The 20,803-nt window shown below is 45.5% G+C and overlaps 1 protein-coding gene across 1 annotated transcript in view; it reads left to right on the top strand.

Annotated features, from left to right (window-relative positions):
• The window catches only part of NEK5 (NIMA related kinase 5), a 372,187-nt gene that overhangs the window by 10,729 nt on the left and 340,655 nt on the right, over positions 1-20,803 (top strand). The window contains exon 2 of the mRNA XM_078657268.1: positions 966-1,106. Coding sequence (XP_078513394.1) covers positions 990-1,106 — 117 coding nt within the window. The 5' untranslated portion in view covers positions 966-989. The remainder of the gene's footprint in view (positions 1-965; positions 1,107-20,803) is intronic.

The following is a 20,803-nucleotide window of genomic DNA, read 5'->3' as shown; positions in this document are numbered from 1 at the left end:
TTGTGCGATCCTATGGCCATGTTCTTTGATTTACTAGAGTTGATTTCAAGGTCCTTTATAGTGCAGTAGTGGTTAAAGCAATCTAGGAGCCTTTGCAGTCCCTATGGAGTCTGAGATAGCAGGATGGTATCATCTGCGATTAATAACGCAGATATTGAGATACATTCACCCCCAGTCACAGATCTGGGTTTAATCCATCGTTATTTTGCTCACCAAGCCACCCCAGTTCAGACATGGCCATATGCAAATCAGTCTTGACCGTGTGCCTCATGGGAACAGTCCAGCCCGAACTGCCAAGCCATGTATTCCCTGGACCCGATTCAAGCATCCTAGGACCGGTTTCTGGCTATCAGCCACCTTCAGCCAGGATAGCTTGACTCCCGTGGCATAGTGAGCACGGGACCCACATCTGGGCATACCCTTCCCACATAGGGTGAACAGCAAAACACACAAGATGATGGATGGAATGTTGCACAATGGCAAAACATTCACCCCCAGTCACAAATTTGGGTTTAATCCATCGTTTGTTTGGTCACCATGCCGCCCCAGTTCAGACATTGCCATATTTAAATCAGTCTTGACCCTGTGCCTCATGGGAACAGTCCAGCCCGAACTGCCAAGCCATGTATTCCCTGGACCGGAATCAAGCATCCTAGGACCGGTTTCTGGCTATCCGCCGTCTTCAGATAGGATAGCTTGAGTCCAGTGGCGTAGTGAGCACGGGACCCACGTCTGGGCATACCCTTTCCACATAGGGTGAACAGCAAAACACACAAGACCTATACAGGTTTCTAAAACAAATATCTCCTCGTGCAAGGACCACTGCCGTGAAATCTTCTGTGTGCTTTTGGGATTCACGTGCTGGGTGGGTTGTGATTTTGTTAAATGATGTTTGCAGAAATGTGATAAACCGTTTTGCAAAACTTCTATTTGTATGACACCCTCCTCTGTTTTGTTTGGTATAGAACCTGCTGAACAACGCAGAAGCAATGGATAAATATGAAATAATCAAAATGATTGGCGAGGGAGCATTTGGAAAAGCATTTTTAGCGAGAGGAAAAGCAGATGGCAGCCAATGTGTTGTAAAGGAAATCAACTTAACAAAGGTAAAATGCCTTAAACGTGAATTGTGAGAACCCACTGGGCTGCTTACAAAGACTGACGTTCATAAGTCTATGCAACCAACACCAGTGGCAGGGTGATACCTGTAACTATTTTACTCCTTCAGGTTATTACACAAGTCCTACATAATATCAATTAGAAATTGCTGTTTCAGTCCAAATTAGGATTACGGCTGAACCAGTAAACGGGGCCTATTGTGAATATATTTCTCACGTCTCAGGGTCTCCCTTTTCCTTTCTCCTCTACTGGTGTTTTCTCTTCATTTGGCTTCTATTTTATCTTCCACTCCAGGCTACATGACTTTAACTGCTCTGCCTTTAACTTGCTCAGCTCTCTTTCTTCCGCTCACTTTTACTTTTTCTCTCTTTAACTCTGTGCTTCTCTCTCTCTTTCTCTTTTTGATTGGTTAATACATTTGTTATTTTAAGTCATTTCCACTGGTATTTCTTAGTCAATTCAATTCAGGCTTATTTCGATGAAAGTTTAAAATAATATACATCTTACAAAACAATCTTTAATTCATTAAATATAAAAGATTTAAAAATACAATGTGTGCCAAAGATATCCGTATGATGTCAAGAAAAGTACGTATTCAAAACACGATCTGAGTTAAAATGATTTAAGACCACACAGTGTTATTAATGGTCAGGGAGTGAAGCACAAAGCCAAAAAAACGGTATAGTCAAACATAAAAATAGAGTGAAAGCCAAACAGAAAGTTCATAAAGTGAAGAAAAATCTGCCCACTGAGAAATAAAATGAAACATCTATATCATAAACAATTCCCTGAATTCAAGTAGAAAATTACAGCACGCCTAAAAATCCAATGTTTCTGTTCTTCAACAATAGTTAAGGAATTTCACAATTGCATTGCAGCCACAAAAAAACTCAGTAAGTGCATACTTGATTGATTGCAAGAGTTGCAGGTGCACATAGTGGAAAATTGACAGAATCTCTAGTTTTAAGGGGCGCTAAGTCTTCCTGCTACCAGCCATATCTTCAAGTAGATTAATAGCAATAAATCATGCCTGCTCTTACCCAATCCAGATATGGCTCGATACCGGGGAATGCTCTGGCTGTTGGCTTGGATACATCCAGATAATCTCTCTGAGCTTCCTCTCTCTAATAATCTAATGTTTAGAAAACCTAGTGTTTCTTATCCAGGTTGTAATGGATAGGATGCCTAAATACCTCTTCTACTATCAACTGTGTAACTGATGTGTGTAGATTTGGCCAGGAAGACCGCCTGAGCAAGACGGGTGGGCACTTATTAACATCTACAGTATAATGCAATCTAGTCTCCTATGTAGCATGCAAATGTTGGGGTGCTGGCCAGGAATCACAAACATCTTTGTAACATGGCCATTTTGGAGTTGCTGCAGGTATATATTGTCAACTACTAGCTCCATAGGTTGCTTTAGAAATGATTTAAACCTTCATTATTGATGGAATGTGCACATTAGAAGTGGATCAGTGGATCCCCTGATTTACTCTACTAATTTTGCGAGGCATCCCTATTAGAAACGGAAACCAGCTCAATTTCATATAGAAAATTAGTGTTTAATATGCGAAAGAGTTGACTCTCCCGAGTTGGTAATCCTTAGCATAAACGGATTTCAATTTAAGTGTGATGTAACCGACTGCCATAACCTTTGTTAGGCTAAATTCCTTGCCAGGGAATCGCAGACAATTTGGGGTTTGTGACATGAGAACAGTTTGTTCGCCATTGAGAAGAAGTGGGAACCCTTTCTGACCCACCGTCAGCGGGAGATATTTTCTTGCACTTGTATTTCTACTATGATCGTTATGTTTAGAGTTCTCTCTCCTTTTTTTATTTGCTGCTTGCCGTTTTCTCATTGTCTCTCATAGTTGTCTTGCTTACCTTTTCTCTTTCAAATGTCTTACTGTTATTCTCTCAGACTTATCTCATTTCCTCTCCAACAGTTACTGCACTCTCTTTCACTTCAGTTGGTCTGCCTTTTCGCAGGAACACATGGTTTCTCTTTCACTCACTTTACCGAAGCTGTCTCATTCATACATCTCTCTTTTCTCTCCATGTAACTTGCAATATAATTCCCCTTTAGTATTTCCTTCTGTCTTATTTCTCCGAGTGCTTCACTAATTCTCTTTCCCCCCCTACAGTGTTTTCGGATTATCCTTTCTGCCATTCTGTGTAGCCCTAGTAAATTTATTTTTGCCTGTGACATTTTGCCACCTGTACTATCCTTTGTGCTGTTCCTAAGGGCCTCCTTTTGTTTTTATTGTCAACCTGCCTCATCCATCTTCTGCCTGCGTCATGCCACACTCCCATGACCTTCAGGCTGAGACTGAAGCTCTTGCTCTACATGGCACAGCTTCAGCTGCTGTAGGTGGCACCTAAAAAGACTACGACATGGAGGTCTGGTCATTGACGTGCAGCTGATACTGGCTGCCTATGTTAATTCAGGCTGGCCTGAGGTGCACTGAATTGAAATCTTGAAATCAGCCTTGCTCTGGTACACTCAACCAGTGAATGGCCTGGAGCATGGCAGCAAGTCAGAGGCTCACTCAGAAGACTGAGCGGAATGAATGCTAGTACATGCTGCACAGCCTGATGTGGTGCATGCTCCTCTGAAGCCATAAAGCAGTACTGCATGAGTTGAGGAGCAGTAGCTAAGCTATGAGCTGAAATTAGGTATGTCCTGTTCTGCCATGGTAAAACAAATCACCTGCTTCTACCTTAGCAGAGAGTAGTTGGCATTTACTTAAAATTGGCAGAAGTTGCTGAGCCCTTTCTAGTTGTTTCCTGCCTTTTACTATTCTGACCTTTAGCAGCCATTCTATCCTAGTGAAAGTGGGAGCAGTTGATTGGGAGACTGTGGTCACACTGTGTTTTGGCCAATATATCTATAGAGACACATACAAGCAGCTAGAAGTATGCTTCATGGACATCTTCAGTGTAACATCTACCAACAAAAAGAGCATGTATAGTTGGAGCAGCACTAGTGCAAGCTTCTATAACTCAAAGAACAGGTACAGTTCAGAGATCAGCAGTGGAAATATCCCCACAAATAGAAGTGGCGCAAGTGAGCAGCAGCCGAGCAAACTTCTGTATCGCAGAATATTCTTTGACAGCCATAAACTGTATCTCAGGTGTACAAGATAAAGGGAATAGTTACAATTGCCATCTTTGAAAATAAATTCTTACAAAAACATGGCTATCAGTAACAGCATTTCCAGTATTCCTAAATAAAGCCTATTAGAATGAACTTAAAGCATTGTAAACTACACTGACTGAAAACAGTACCCTAAAACCTTTACAAAATAAATACAAAGCAGGTAATGGTGCTCCATGGTGTACTGTGTTCATATGTGATCCCTGATACATTGCTTTTTTAAGGATTTCAGAAAGCTGCACTTTTCACATTTCATAGGGAGGTTAATTAGGTCGTTCATTTTCCATTCTGTGAGCTAGGATCCCTAAACTCAATCTGTCTATTTTCTACACGAATCCCCATTGCCCTTGGATTATGTTTGGTGCACTCTATATCATAGGGTGTCAGTCATTACATTCTATATTCTCTTCAGCTAGAGTTCTTTGCTTCTTTCTTATTAACCAAGGACAACATATTCTCAGCCATCTATTCAATTTGTTACTTATAAATCTATGCCTTCTCTTTTTCACAAATGCCTCTGACGGTAGAAACAACACTTAGAAGGATAAGCACACTGTTTGTGTAGCAGGCCTTCTGTATTCCCACACCTGACTGGGGTGTGGCTGATGGCATGACATGTCACACCAGCAAAAGAACTAGAACAGATGATGCCTCGACCTTCGGAGTTGAAAGTAACCATTCTGATGCCCCAAGGAGTTCCTATGAAAAACAACAGTTTTGCTATCATTCCTACTCCAGGGCATCTTAGAGACCTACGCCATCAAAGAACTTAACCTCTACCCATTCAATTTCAGCAGTATCACCAATGACTTGTTGGTCGAAGAGGCACTATTTGTGATCCGGGACTTTCACAGCATTGAAGGCCATGCATCATTTACATCCAAATAATGATCATAGAGTCCTCGGAGAGAAGAAACGGGAATCTCCACATTATCGGAGCACTGCTGATGAGGTTTATAAATTGCCTCCTCAGGAACATTAACCAGTTCCTCAACTAAAGCTGCACAGGTGCCACAGGTATTGCATTTTTGGGTTACAGGGGGGCTATAGTCACAGGGGTCAGATTTCTAACCCCTTGGTGCAAGGACATAGTTCAGTGCACCAATACGAATTAGAAATCCAGTTGGCTTGCACCCGAGACATAACCCATTGAGAAATATTGTGTAGGATGTGTTTCCTGGTTATGACCAGTTCCACACGATGAGCACAGGGACACATTGGAACTCTAAACTCTCTTTAGTTTATAAATCACAAACTCCAGGATCACTAGAAACAGAATATGCATTTTAAAATATTTTTTTTAAATTTGCTAGTCTAGTGCATACGATATGGATGATAATGCCACAGAAGATAAAATGAATGCAGGGGGATATGTCGCCTCCCAGATGAGCTATGTCATTGGAACCTTTGTTGAGGCTCCTGCTGCATCTAGACAACACAGAGGTAGTCTGTGCTAGCAGCAGAGATGTTGTGAACGGCACCGGCACCCAGGGTTGGAATGGGATCAAAAATAGTCCTGGGCTTGCTAAAAAAAGTGGCCCACATTTGCAGATTGCCTTTCCGCAAAACACTACTTTGGCAAAGCTTTATGAAAAGAAGGAGGGGGATCTCTGACAGAGGAATGTTTTCTTAAATTCACTTAGATAAAAAAAAAAACACAAGGATTAGTTCACACTGGTGAACCACACACGAATGCAAGTGAAACCACGTCTGCTCAGGCCCCCTGACCCCGCTCAATCTGCATAAATTAATGGGCCGGCTGAGCGAGAGAGAGGGAGTGACTACTCCGCTCCATTGGTAAAAGGGAGGAAATAGAGGCCCATCTGCCTCCAGAAAGGCCATTCAGGCACCCACGGGGCTGCTGCTGGCATCTGAAAAGCACAGATACCGCCCAAATCGGCCCCCAGGCTGCCCAAAAAAGCAGCCCACAGCTGGAACTCTGATACTGGCCCCTCAGCCATTGCCCAAGGTGCCCCGCCCGCTTTACCAATCCAACCCTGCTGGCACTGTTCGACAAGCAATTCTTGTTGGATGGCGTTGCATAGAGCCAGAATCCTATGGTGGCGAGACCAAGAGTTAACAGCGAGTGACATCAGCCATCTTGGACCTGCTTAAACATCGCGGGCGCCAGAGCGAGGCTACAGTCAGGTGCCATGAACCGCCGATGGGCCTGACAGCCAAACGAGGGGAACAGCTTCCCATACCAAACACCTAAGTGCACTTCTACCTGCGACCACGGATACTTTGGAATAAAGACTAATTGTCGGTGCTCTTGGGGATCAGGAGCAGAAACGGACTTAATGCTTAAGAGAGAAGTGATGTATGGGTCATAGCTTTGCGGTCCCGATTGAACGGACCCATAAGGGTATCAAGGTGCTGGGGCCGTTGTGGAGATTAAGTGAGCTATTGCCCAGAGTCACATGATGCTGAGCTCATATGCCTCCAGTGCTAGTAATCGAACCGTGAGCTCCACGCTCCGGAGTCAGACGCCCCAGCCAAAATTATCAACACTCAGAGGTGATAAACACTTAACAACAGTTAATAGACTACCATCATTGCGATTAAAGTTAGATATACGGGGGTCTGGAAGGGTCGGGGGGACTTGGGAGGATGAGCGGTGGCCACAGTGCGCCAATGAGAACGTTGGGAACAATTGGACTCCCTTCCTAGTCACACCTTGAAAATCAACGGGGGAAACATTGGGGGAGGAATGGGGATAGGGAGCACAGTAGTCACTCTTTCCTATAAATGGGTAGGCCTGCTTGGACCTACACAAGGCTGTAGTTCCCATAGCCAAGGATTTCCAGTTTTAACTAGCAACCTTGCACTGAGGTGTAGTTGTGGGCTCATGCTACAACACCAAGCCCCATTAGCTCCAACAGATGGTCAGAGTTGTAACATGGAATGTTAATGGGCTGAACGTCCCATCAAGAGCCTTAGAGTGTAAAGAAAAATGCATCTTAGGACTCCTGATACGCCATAATGAGATACAAATGTTTGCCTCTGGTAACATGAAAAAGAGCAGGGTCTTGATTGCTATACACAAAGATTTTCCATTTGAAGTAACACACATTACCAAAGATAACACTGAGGGCCGCTATATTTATCTTAAGGGATTCCACCAGGGGCACAATGGAGTATACTCAATGTCTATGTCCTCAGTCAGGGGTAGGATACTTACCTGATCCAGATCATCAAATTACGGGGAGAATGGGCACTCCCCCTCTTTACCGTCGGTTGGGGAATTTAATACGGTCCTTGATGCCCTACTAGACAGACACCTGCCTGATTGATATTCACAGTATTTTGTCACCAGCAGTCCTGCAAAGACTAAAAGATTGGACGTGGTTGACTTCTGGAGACATATGCACCCAGACATATGGGAATATGCATTCTTTTCCCACTTGCATAGGCCATACTGCTGTATTGATCTTAGATGGGGACCCCCAGATCTCGTGGAAATACAAAGACTGCAACACACAGTGGGATAGAAGTATCGGACTACGCAATGGTACTGTGGGAGGTAGGGGAGTAGCACCGATTTGGAAAAATCCAAACTGAAAATTCAATAGATCACTAAATATAGATAGGCTAACCGGCCAAACCCTGAGAGACACAATGACACATTACTTTGATGAGAATACCATTGGGGAGGTACAGCCTAACACAATATGGAATGCTTTCAAAGCAGTTCTCTGAGGTCAGTGCTTAGCAGAGAGAACCCGACAGCGTAAAATCTATCGGGACCACAAAACTACATTGGAGGCGGATTTACAAAGCCGCATCAGAATGCCACAGGGAAACGGGCTCTTTAAAGAATCTGCAGGAGACCATCGCTATTAAGGGGAAGATAGACCTACTCACAACTGAAAAATCAGAGACGGCACTGCTATCCCTCAAACAAAAATGTTAAAATGAAGCTAATAAGAAGGGCACATTATTAGCGCAGAGGCCAAACTCTCTCCACGTAAATCCCTGCCCTTTAGGGAACTTGGAACACTACACTAGATACCATTTAGGATACACTCAAGGCCGTTGAGGAATTTTATGCTGAGTTATACTGAGAGAACCAATAGATTCCAGCACAGACCTTCATCGAAGAGGCACACCTTCCATGTCTTAATAAAAGTAACTGTGATAAGCTAGCGGAGTTAATTACTGATTAGGAGGTCTCTGTTGCAATCCTTGCTCTTCATCCTGGCCAAATAGCCTCCCAAACTTGTTTTATAAACATTTTAAGGGCACCCTGGTCCTACACTTAACAGAGCTATTTAACTCTTCTCTTTCATCTCAATCAGCAACATCGTCCCTGGCCGAGGCTCGCATAACCCAAGTGCCAAAACCGGGTAAACCAACTACTGAATTTGGCTCATATCGGCCCATCCGATTGTTAAACTCAGAAGCAAAGATATTTGCAAAGATTCTGGCGAATAAACTCTTACCTGATATACCCAGACCAACCAGGCTTTGTCCCATCACAACAGGTAGTGGACAACATTAGGAGAGTGCTACATCTAGTAAAAAAGCCCACTACAAATCTATTTTCATGGTGATACTGGCTCTCGATGTAAAGAAGGCATTTGACATAGTGAACTGGAACTAAGTTTTCAAGGCCTTGGAAGTCATTGGACTGGGACCTCACATAACATAGATAGTGGCCAATTATAGGTTTCCTAGTGTCTGGAGACTGGTCAGTCGGGAGAGATCAAGAGGGACCCCTTTATATAGAGGAACACAACAGGAATGCCTGTTATCTCCGTTGTTATCTATACTTGCGATCAAATCGTTCGCTGCAACCATACGGAGGCAAGCAAAAATAGAAGTGATGACCATTGAAAGGAGAGACATATCTTACACCTCTTTGCAGGTGACATACATCTAACCCTGACAAATCCTACCCAATCGATCCTACAGACTGCGGAGGAAATTGGACATACATGCAAAAATTTCTGGGTTCAAAGTGAACGTAGAGGAATCTGAAATGCTAAGCGTAGGCTTGTCCGCAGAGACGTGAATGGAGTTGGCAGCAACACTCCCAAGCCACTGGGCTGCGGCCACGAAGTTCATTTATTTGGGGGTGTTCATTACCACGCATCATCAACTATATGCAGCAAACTACCCCTGTATCCTCCATGCTGTTAAAGCTGACCTGGCTCAATGGAAGTCTTTTTTTAAAAAAAACCATATTTTATTGGGTACATTGCAACATGGTACACAAACAGTGCAAAACGTCGCCCTAACATCGCGAGTCAATATCTCAATGGAAGTCTTTATATATCTTCTGACTAGGGAGGTTGGCAGCAATTAAGCAGAACATCGTACTCTGCCCGCTCAACCATTTTTCAGCCCCTACCAGTAGAAATACCAGAGTGGGAATTAAAACTCCTTCAGAAATCCATTGACCACTTTATTTCTGGGGAAAGTGAGCATGAGTATCGGGGACGGTAGTCCAAGCTGCCTGAAGTGAGGGAGGGATTGGCACTTCAAGATACCTGAAAATATTATCAAGCCATCCAGCTCCGAATATTCTGTGGATGGTCCCTTTACAAAACAGAACACCATTGGGTACACTTGGATGCAACTATTAGGGGAAGGGCACACTGGACGGTTCCATGGCTCCCAAAACAGGCATGGCTTGCAGTTTCCTATGTGTATGAAAACTTAAAACCTCATTTGGGATTCCCTTACCAAGACTTCTAAATTGACCACATTTCCATCCCCCTTTACACCCCTTCAAGGCAACATAGATTTTACCCCGGGGATGAAGAGGGAGGACTTCTTGAGGAGGTCTACGGGTGGGTAGGGGGCGGGGTTGTAGGATTTCACTAGACTTATTCCGAGGGGGTTCGATCAAGGAGTGGACATAGACTTTGGAGTACGGGAGGCTGAGCAACTGCGATATCTCCAGCTGCATCACTGGGCATTCTCCCCTACTAATAAGCTGGCAGCTAATTGCCCGCTGTCGAACTGGGAAAAATTGTTACCACATTCACTGTTCCGAAGGATGTCATTTCCAATATTTATGTCCACCTCATGGACGTAACTGCAGATCCAGAATAATCATATATGAGGCGATGGTCCATGTGGCCTGCCCAATCCAACTGAAACAGAAACACTGGCAAAAACTATTGAGGGCAGACCGTCCCTATGTGGAAGTGTGCTAAAAAGGGAATCCCAATGTGAAATAATGATGCAGTGGCACATTGCACCAAGGACATTGAAGCACATGCATGGTTAGTCTGACAGTCAGTGCAAAGAAAGTGTGGTCACGAGGGGGATTTGATTCATGCGTGGTGGGCTTCCCCAGGTTAGCTTTGTTTTGGAAAGAAGCCTTATGCCACATTACAGGAATGATGGGCTATCACATAAGACCTGACCCAGCAACTATATTACTAGGACTTTAACTTGTGGCAATGAACTCATTAAGAAAGTGGACTGGTGATTAATCTTCATTATGCTGCTAGCAGCGCAACAGTTACTAGCACTGACATGGAAAGCACCCAGGTACCCACAATACATAAATGGGCGAGCAAGTTGTGGGCCTTGCTAGCCATGGAAAAACGTACTTGGGGAGACTCCACAAAATAGTCCGCTCATTCAATACTCACTGGCAGATTCTGGTTGAATATTTAGTAGATTCCAGCCCAGGTCTGGGTTGCCCCTGATCATTGTGCTCACTTTGGCTATACAATTTCAATATCGCAACTGCAGAGTGACAGCATGACTTTGACTTACCGGAGAAGCGTAGGCTCGTGGAACTACACCTCGTGACTAGTGAACAATAAGCGGGGAATGAATAGACTAAATGTTACTAAGAGGGGGTTATGGGGTAGGTGGGATGTGGGGGGAGTCTACTTTAAAATTGGAAAATGCAATGTCTGATTTTGCATGTTTAATCCAATCACAGCTCAAGTTTGTAGTCCCTGTTTTGATTACTGGACTTGTTTCCAATTGTTATGCTTTATGATATTTTAATTTTAAAAAATGTGAGGAAGAAAATTAAAGCAGCAAGGTAGTTCATGAACAGTGAAAATTGTCATTGAATTTTCTCTCCCTAACACCCTCACTTTGCTATCTCTAGGCACTATGCTAGTTCTAGCATAATCAGAAAATAATTACCCTATTCTTCGAGTTTCAGAGGTGGTGTGCATACCTGGTTTGGCACAAGAAAAACTGTTGTCTGGAACGGCATGCTTGCTTTTCCGTGTACAAGGGCTAGACCATTGTGTATGTTCGAGAACAAACATAGCCCAGGTACCAGTTAGTAAAGCCAGAGTCTCGCAGGATTATTGTCCGAGCCTTCTTCGGTTTAGGTGGAACTTGGAGCCATACCCGTCATGATCTTGATTGCCCACATGAAGCCCTCTCTTAACTAAGGTTGGATACCTGCATTTTTAGGTCTCGGCCTGCGTAGGCAGTCTCGCTGCCGAGATTTTATGTTTTAGAGAATGGGGGCGTAAACCCGCCCCTCTTCTCCATTGGCTGGCTTCCTAAACGGAGGCCAGCCATTGGACAAAACGGACGTCTTTCCGTTTAAGCCCTGTCTTTTTCGGATTGAGGGGTGTGTTTTTTAGTTTCTTTCTCTCCTCTTCCCATTGGCTGAAATTTTACATTCCAGCCAATGGGTAGAGGAGAGAAAGAAAAACACGCCCCCCACCCCAGTCCGAAAATGATGCTGTGTTTCTCCGAGGCATTTCTGCTTCACCTCGGAGAAACGTGGTGTGCATGGTGTAGTCCGCTTTCCTGCCGGAGCTCGCTTTGGTGCTACTGGAGCCAGACCTTCCTGTTGTTCCTCCCAGGAACAACCGGGACGTCCCCTCTCGTGGGGTAGATGGGTGGACTCGTCGGGGGCGCAGAAGTGTCACCCCCCAGGAAGCAGGTCTCCCGGAGCAGCAAGATCAATTGATCCACTCCTTGGGGCAGGCATGACAACCTCCTAGGGCAGGGCCCCCACCCAGCATTGCTTCTAGAGTAGAAAGATCGACTGGATCTGTTCCCCGGAGCTGCGGGATTACTTCTGGAGGAGCAGCAGCGGCGGCGGCTTCATCCCCGGGGCGGGCGGCTTGCAGGGTGGAACTGCGGCCTGGCGGACCTCGCGCACCCTGAAAGGGCTGTTGCGCTCCGGGACATCCCCGTACAATAATCAACCTCTGGGCCCAGGGAGCGTGCGGCGCTGCGGCCTGAGGCGGCTGGAGACCCTTCCCACAACGCAGTAGAGGGTCCGGCCTGCCGGAGCTGAATTTTGAGCCTATCGGGCCTTGCCCACACAGAGGGAGCTGTCGGGCTCCAGAGTCCCTGCACGGACAAGACAAAGGAGGGCCGGTAATTGCGGCTGCGAGAGCAGAGCGGGGCCTGCGTACCAGCCGGTGTGAGTGAGGAAGTTGCTGGACGCCGCCAGTGGACAGCAGGACTCTCTCCCCCAGGTAAGCGGGCTGGTGAGGCCGCGAGGTGGTGGGGAGCGGTGTAGGGCGGCGACACTGCTGCCGGGAAGGCCATGCTTTGGATCTGACCGGGCTTTGGGTGCGGAGGCCAGATCCCTGCCCCTTGCTGGGCCCGGTGAGGGGCTTTGCGTTAGGGCCTGCAGTGCCTTTGTGGCGGTGCCGGTGAGGGGCTTTGCGTTAGGGCCTGCAGTGCCTTTGTGGCGGTGGCAGAGCCCCCCGCATCACTCGCTCCCCACCTGCGGCGGGTCAGCCCTGCGAGCCGCGTCAGGAAGGTGAAAATAGGCTGCGACTGGTGGTCGGCGGAGTTGCTGGGCCATACCTGGGAAGGCCTCTGTGAGGACCTGTGTTCTACTGCAGCTGACTTGTCTTTCATGCTTTGGGGGCAAAGACGGGCCTGCCGATTGTCTGCTTGGGTCTGCTGTGACCCCTCTTCCCCCGGAGTTGAGTCCTCGTGTGGGCCGGGAGGCTCGTCCTCTGCTCTGGGCTCCCTCTCCTCCTCTCTCCTCCCGTTGATTTCGCCCAGGTGGACTGGGCCTGGGTTGCACAGCGCTGCCCATGGGGGGGTGGCCTACTGTGTGTGGGGGAGGACCTTGACCTATTGCCTGCCCTGACGCTAGGAGCACTGGACTAGTCCCTGGAGTATCCTGGCTGAGCCCCCCCCCCCATCCTGCATCAATATGGGCAAGACGGATGGCAAGCAGCCCAAATTAACGTTTGAAAGTAAGCGACACACTAGGCAGGGAGGGACTGCGTCAGAGGCGGATGAGCAGGCTATGCAAAAGGACGGCGGAGCATCCCGCAAAGATGACCTCTGGACACTCCTCCTGCATGTAAAAGCCAGTTTATGCACAATCGACTCCAAGTTCAATCAGCTGACAAAAAGGCTTGACCAAGTGAAGGCCAGAGTCGATACCCACAAAGTAAAAATCACGCCATTGGAGGAAACCGTGTCAGGCAATGACGACGCCCTGGCATCCGGGAACCAGAGGATGCTAGAAATGGACAAGATATTAAGCCTTATCAAAGCTAAGAATCGTTGTGATTGTTTTTCTGCCCTCTGTTCCCTCGTTGTCATTGTTTTTCTGCCCTCTGTTCCCTCGTTTTCATTGTTTTTCTGCCCTCTGTTCCCTCGTTGTGATCGTTTTTTCTGGCCTCTTCTTGCCTCTGTTCCCTCGTTGTGATTGTTTTTCTGCCCTCTGTTCCCTCGTTGTGATTGTTTTTCTGCCCTCTGTTCCCTCATTGTGATTTGTTTTTCTGCCCTCTGTTCGCTCGTTGTGGTCGTTTTTTCTGCCCTCTGTTCCCTAGTTGTGGTCGTTTTTTCTGGCCTCTGTTACCTCGTTGTGGTCGTTTTTTCTGGCCTCTGTTCCCTCGTTGTGGTCGTTTTTTCTGGCCTCTGTTCCCTGTGTGTGGCTCTCTGTGTTTGTGTGGGGCTCTGTGTGTGTGTGTGTGTGTGTTTGAGGGGCTCTCTGTGCGTGTGTGGGGCTCTCTGTGCGTGTGTGGGGCTCTGTGTGTGTGTGTGTGGGCCTCTCTGTTTGTGTGTGGGGCTCTGTGTATGTGTGTGGGGCTCTGTGTTTGTGTGGGGCTCTGTGTGTGTGTGCGGGGCTCTGTGTGTGTGTGGGGCACTGTGTGTGTGGGGGGCTCTGTGTGTGTGGGGGGCTCTATGTGTGTGTGTGGGGCTCTGTGTGTGTGTGTGGCTCTGTGTGTGTGTGTGGCTCTGTGTAGCTCTGTGTGTGTGTGTGGGGGGGGGGCTCTGTGTGTGAGGCTCTGTGTGTGTGTGTCGGGCTCTGTGTGTGTGGGGCTCTGTGTGTGTGTGTTGGGCTCTCTGTGTGTGGGGCTCTGTATCTGCTAATACTCTCTACTACTCTCTAATGCTCACCTATTGCCATTGTAAATGACAATACCATTCATTTATGTTTAAAAAAAAAAATGAAAAAAATGCCATTTGCAATGCCAATAGCTCTAACTTTAACAAAGACCCATTGCATTGTAAATGCTTGTTATAGTATCTGATCGTCGATTTTCTTATATTTTGAAAACAATGATGGTACTAGGAGGCACCGAAGCAGCAACAAGATAAAAAATAATGGCAGCAAATGCGGCAACTTGATTCCATGACTCTAACATGTCAACTTACTCAGTTAGCAGACATGATGCCAACATTTCTAGGCGTGTGTGACAAAAAATAACACTTTCTATGAAAAGCAATCGTAGAATCTGAAATAAAAATAGAAAAGTCTAAACCCATAGCATAAAGGAAATAGAAGTATCTGAAAAGGCATTACGGAGCATGCCACACTTTCTATGAAAGAAATAGAAAAGTCTGAAAAGACAAGTGTTGAATATAGAAGAGTCGGGAGAGACAAAGGAAGGAAATAATAGAATTGGGAAGTAAGTGGTCATAGTGTTTATAACACCCTTGAAATAACTCATACAGCATTCAAGTATTCTTAATGCATTTTTTTTTAGCATTTCTAAACGAAACAATTGCTTAGATATTTAACTATTATGAATGTGTTTTAGAGAAGCTTAATTGTCACCACTAAATAACACATTTTCAGAACAAAGGAATATGCTAGAAATCTGCAGTCATTTGAATTACAGTCATTGACTTGTTGCATTTTCAATAACACACAATTTCACATCAAACTAAAAAGGGTTTCTACATTGAAAAACACGGTGATCATGACACAGTCATTTACACGGCCTACTTTGCCTTCTAATCAGGAGTGCCCAATAGCAAAATGGGTTTAAGAGGATATGGTACAAAGGGTTAGTTATTGCTCAAAGGGCAATTTTACAGGACAAACATTGCAGCAGATCAAGGGGAATACTAAGGCTTGAGCCCTTGGACACAAAATGTCTTACCCCTGTTCTTACTCCTGGTCTAAAGGAACCACAACCAAGGCTTGCATAACCTCGTTCTCCATACAGGCTTCTAAACAAAAATATTACAAGACGTTCAAATCCCCAGATGAAGTCCCTTTACTCTTAAAGTCGAGACCTCTATCTAACACCTAAATAATATTCTGTCTCTTGAAATGGTTTAACCATCTTTTCTGCATCATTATTGCCTCATTAGTGGAAGAATAGATGCCTGGACGTTTAGGCAATAAAGTGTTGGGTGTATTTGCAACATCTCTGTGTGCTGCAACTTCAACAGCCTTCTTGGCTACTATATAAAGACACACTCTAGGGAAGTCTCTTAATGAGTTCACAGAATAGATACCACTTGATTAAAGATGTTTTACTAGATGATCGAAGGGAAGACTACAGTGAAATCCTCATATCGGTATGATTATGTCTTATCAGGTTATCGGCTCATTCAAATCTTCAAAGAAGCTTTCCATGTAACGTTTATGCCACAGAGAAGTCCTCAGGTGTTCATCCTAACTAAAACGTGTGCTTTTCATACAAATGTCCCGTAGAAAAAGCAGGACCTAATATTTATTCCTTCTGTGCTCTTTAGATGCCATGCATACGAGGTGACCCAGAAAATAAAAAGAAATGCCAACTCTCTAAAAACTACTTTTCTAGAAAAAAGAACATAAGAGGAGCAGTGGGATTTGCTCTCATTAGATTTGCTCTCATTAGTTTTGGTCAGACAACCTCTGTACAATATTTGATACCTGCAAATAAATTGATGAAGTAAAAAAGTTCTGCGTCCTGGTTCTCCCTTTAATAATATTATGGGGACTCTCATGTGTGCAATAGAGTTACAGGACTTGTCTTTTCACATACCAACACACAGAGCATTCTGGTTGCTTCTAAATCAACATCCTGCATTACCAGTACAAAGTCCTGTCCCTTTGTCTAGAACTACCCCCATGGTTATTTTCAAATTGCATGATGGTGTGGCAGCCTCTCTTCTGGCTACATATTCATGACAGGTTCACAGGCTCACATCACATAAGGACCCCACCCTCCGTGCCTCATATAAACCCCTTTTGTTGTTAAATGTGGACGTGAAGATCTTCATAGTCGGGCTTCATACTGGGGCGTGTGTGTGTGGCGATAATACAAAGCGACTACTCCATCTTATTGAAAAGACTGCACATTCCGGGACCCCTCCTCTACATATCTCGATCAATGCTGAAAAAGCATTCAACGGAGTACATTGGCCCTTTCTGCTGTCGGTGGAGGTGGGCTTGGGTCCCATATTCCGTAACTGGGGTTGGTCCAGCTACTCAGAACCCGTTGCGTCTGTCAGAGTCAATGGAGTGTTGTCACGCTCATTTCCTATTTCAAGAGGAACATGTCAGGGTTGCCCCCTGTACCCCGCTCCTCTTTGCTCTTTACATGGAGCCTCTCGCGGAATGCCTATGTAGACGCACGGATATTGCAGGAATCCACATGGGTGCAAACCCACAAAGTAGCACTCTATGCTGATGATGAGCTTTGGCGGTCATCAGCCATCGCCAATTGCTTCCTCCGCTCCTGGAAGAACTTGGATGGTTTGGGGGAGTCTCAGGATTTAAGGTAAACCCCTGCAAGTCACTAGCCCTCACCCTCAACATTCCAAGGGCAGAGCGGCCCTCCCTGGCGGCAGTGTTTCCCTTCACTTGGGCTACTACACGGGGCATCCCGTATTTGGGGATCCTACTTTTTTTTCCACGCTGGCCAAAATTGTGACATACAACTATGAGGCTGTGCTGGCGGAGGCCCGCTCCAAGATTCAATCTTGGCAGGGGGACCCTATTTCATGTACCTGCTCTCTAAGGGACACCCCAGTCGGAAGTAGCCGTGCGCTCTACAAATGGTAATAATAATAACAAGCATTTGCAATGCAATAGGTCTCGCATTAGGAAAGTTTGAGCTTTTGGCATTGTAAATGACACATTTTTTATTTATGTGTTGGTTTTGAAAATAGCGAAATTAATAGCTTTGTCATTTACAATGCCAATACTTTTAACTTTCGCAAATGTGACACCTATAGCATTTGTAATGCAATATGTGTTGTATTTACGTGACTTAGATGTATTGATATTACAAATAACAATGGCTTTTAATTTTTTTGAATAATTAATACTTAAATAAAAGTTAATGTAATTTATAATGGCAATAGCTTAAACTTTTGTAAATAACTTTTGTGAAGATTATGTTCAGTGTATTTTATTGTGAGGAAAATCCAAGAACAGAAGTGAAATATTAACATCTTTTTGTGACATTTTTAATAAAGCTTGAAACATTGAGAGAACATATTTGAAACAGTTGTTGTTGAATCGTTGCACAGATTGATGCTGTGGTGGCGTTGAGAGATGTTGTGTTGTTGACGAGTGATGCTGTGGCGTTGAGTGATGCTGTGGTAGCACATATTGATGTTGTGGTGCCCCTGAGGGATGCTGTTGTGCCCCTGAGGGATGCTGTGGTGCCCCTGAGGGATGCTGTGGTGCCCCTGAGGGATGCTGTGGTGCCCCTGAGTGATGCTGTGGTGCTGCTGAGTGATGCTGTGGTGATGCGATAGATAGAGAGTGAGGGCGATAGAGAGAGAGTGAGGGCGATAGAGAGTGAGGGCGATAGAGAGTGATATAGATAGAGAGTGATATAGATAGAGAGTGATATAGATAGAGAGTGATGGCGATAGAGAGTGATGGCGATAGAGAGTGATGGCGATAGAGAGTGATGGCGATAGAGAGTGATGGCGATAGAGAGTGATGGCGATAGAGAGTGAGATAGATAGATAGAGGGCGATAGATAGATAGATGGAGTGAGGGTGATAGATAGATAGATAGATGGAGTGAGGGTGATAGATAGATAGATAGATAGATAGATAGATAGATAGATAGATAGATAGAGTGAGGGCGATAGATAGATAGAGTGGGGGCAATAGTAATACAAAATCCACTTTTTCAATGGAACTATTTCAAATGTAACAGAGAAAATACATAGGGACCATTTTGGTTGAATACAAAGTAAATTAATTTGACAGAACCAGACCGTAACCATTTAGATAAGGTAGCGACCTCACATTTTAACTTTTGAGTATCTGGTTGAGCATAACATAAATAAAGTAATTAAATTGTGTTTTCGTTAAAGCAGAACAAACTTATTCAGCAGCAATGCTGTTTCACCTAATATTACACAGTTGTAAATTTCCTTTTGCAGTTCTAAGAAGGGGGTACTCGCCTGCATTTAAATAAAAAAGGATTAAATGACTTTGATAAATAAAATGGGCCAAGTTGTTTGACCGCAGAGCTGTAAGATAGTTGGCCTTTAAAGTTGTTGTGGACTCCGTCAGTCGAGATGAGGCGACCAGATTACCTGAGCGGCTTATTTTGCATGTGAACACGTGCGTAACCCGGCCTCAGGAGTAATCAGACACAACGCCAGTCTGAGCAGGCCTGCAGCAAAAGAAAACATTCTTATCCGAGTCCTCTCATTTGGAACAAGTGAAAAGGAAATGGAGATATAATCACACTGGACCCAGCCGGCTACTGTATGTGTTAGAAAAAAGGGGGAAAATGTTGGTAAAGGGGGTACTGGAAATCGTGGAAATTAATGAACAACTGTAGGTGAGGATGCTTTCTTCTGTGTGAGGGTGGGGTGGAAAGGAAGGAGCAGAAGGAAGGCTGGCGGTGGACGATGAGACAGGGCAGATGCGGCTGTCTATGGATCATAGCCTGAGAGCTATTACCTCCAAAGGAGGCGTGTTACATGAAGGGAATAAGTGCATCATGTATTAAAAATGTATAAAACGACAAGTAGAAACTTGAAAAATTCTTACCCGTGTAGGCCTCCATTAAGGTAGGCCAAGTCACAGGTAGCAATGAAATGGGCGCGGTAACTGGATATGTTCCGTCCTGGGATATCTGAAAGGATGCACTTGTCCATCAGTTACAGAGTTCAGGAAGTTATGTGAGATTAAATCGGGCGCGCGGTTATCGCGCATTAATTTGCTTCACATTGCTGAGTTACTGTGATGTGTAGATGCTCCGTGTTAAATGACCGGGTTATGTTCGCAGGATGGTGTGCCGCACCTTAATAGCGCATTTAGTCACTTTGCTAAGCATTCAGTGCTCCAGTGTGTGGCATTTCATTCAAACTATGAAAGTAATTTGCGCAAAATATTTATGCGCACGACAACATCCCCATAAATTGCTTAATAGTCGTGTAGACTATACCTGCACCACCCTCTTATTGTCTGATAGTGCCTCAGTGGTACCAGAGTTTGGGAAACAGATTAAGTTAGTGTACGGGTGGTGTGCAGAATACCGAACTGTGGGCCAGCCGTTAAAGAAAGTTGATTGTGCGTGAGGCTTACCTTCCGAATTATTCGGCAAAAAAACGCCTGGAGCTGCTACGCGTCACCTCTGAAGCCTCTGTCTGGATGTGATAACAGCGCGGGAAGCTTCGAGGTACACTTAAGTACTGTCTTGGTCTAGTCAAAACCGGTTCGCACGGCAGGCATCTTAGTGGATTGCCGTTCGTGAGAGGGAGCAGGACGGAAAGGAAAGGGGTAATAAAAAGGGTGAAACGCCGCAGCCCGGCTTCAACAGGAAGCCAGGCAACCTTTGTTGGGGCGGGGCCAGACAAATACAGGAAGCAGACGGGAGTCTACCCCGCGCTCCTGTGCCCGCCGGAAGATTTGCGTCTCAGCGCAGCACCCGCCTGTTGCCCAGAATGACCGGATGGCTGCCGAGGGACACGAACAAAGAACCTGGTGAGTGGGGTGTGAGGGGGATGGGTGCGCACGCGCCCAACGTTATCAATCCTTAGTTGTAGGAGGGGCGGCGGGAGGTCTTGGTGCGCTTGTGTGTGTGCTGTGTGTGTGTGTATGCAACGGTGGGGATAGGTTCTCTGTATGTATGGGTGCGTGCGTGCATGGGTGCTTGTGTGTGTGTGTTTCTGTGTATGCGCATACGTGTGTGGTGTTGGAGCTTCCGAGGCAGGAGATGGGCACGGCGCCGTGCGCGCCCACGAGGTCAAATCTGCGCTAATCTGCGCTCGTGCCACTCTCATGTCTTCATTCCCAAAAACGGCTGACAATAGTTGTCGAGCAGACAGCAATCAATGCTTCGCATTGAATGCAGGTCGAGCTCGACCTAATAATAAAGATCCTATATCTTATGCAGATGTGACCACTACTACA

The sequence above is a fragment of the Lissotriton helveticus genome, chromosome 8, assembly GCF_964261635.1.
Source record: "Lissotriton helveticus chromosome 8, aLisHel1.1, whole genome shotgun sequence".
In the NCBI taxonomy this organism is placed as follows: Eukaryota; Metazoa; Chordata; class Amphibia; order Caudata; family Salamandridae; genus Lissotriton; species Lissotriton helveticus.
This window is presented reverse-complemented; position numbering and strand designations above follow the sequence as displayed.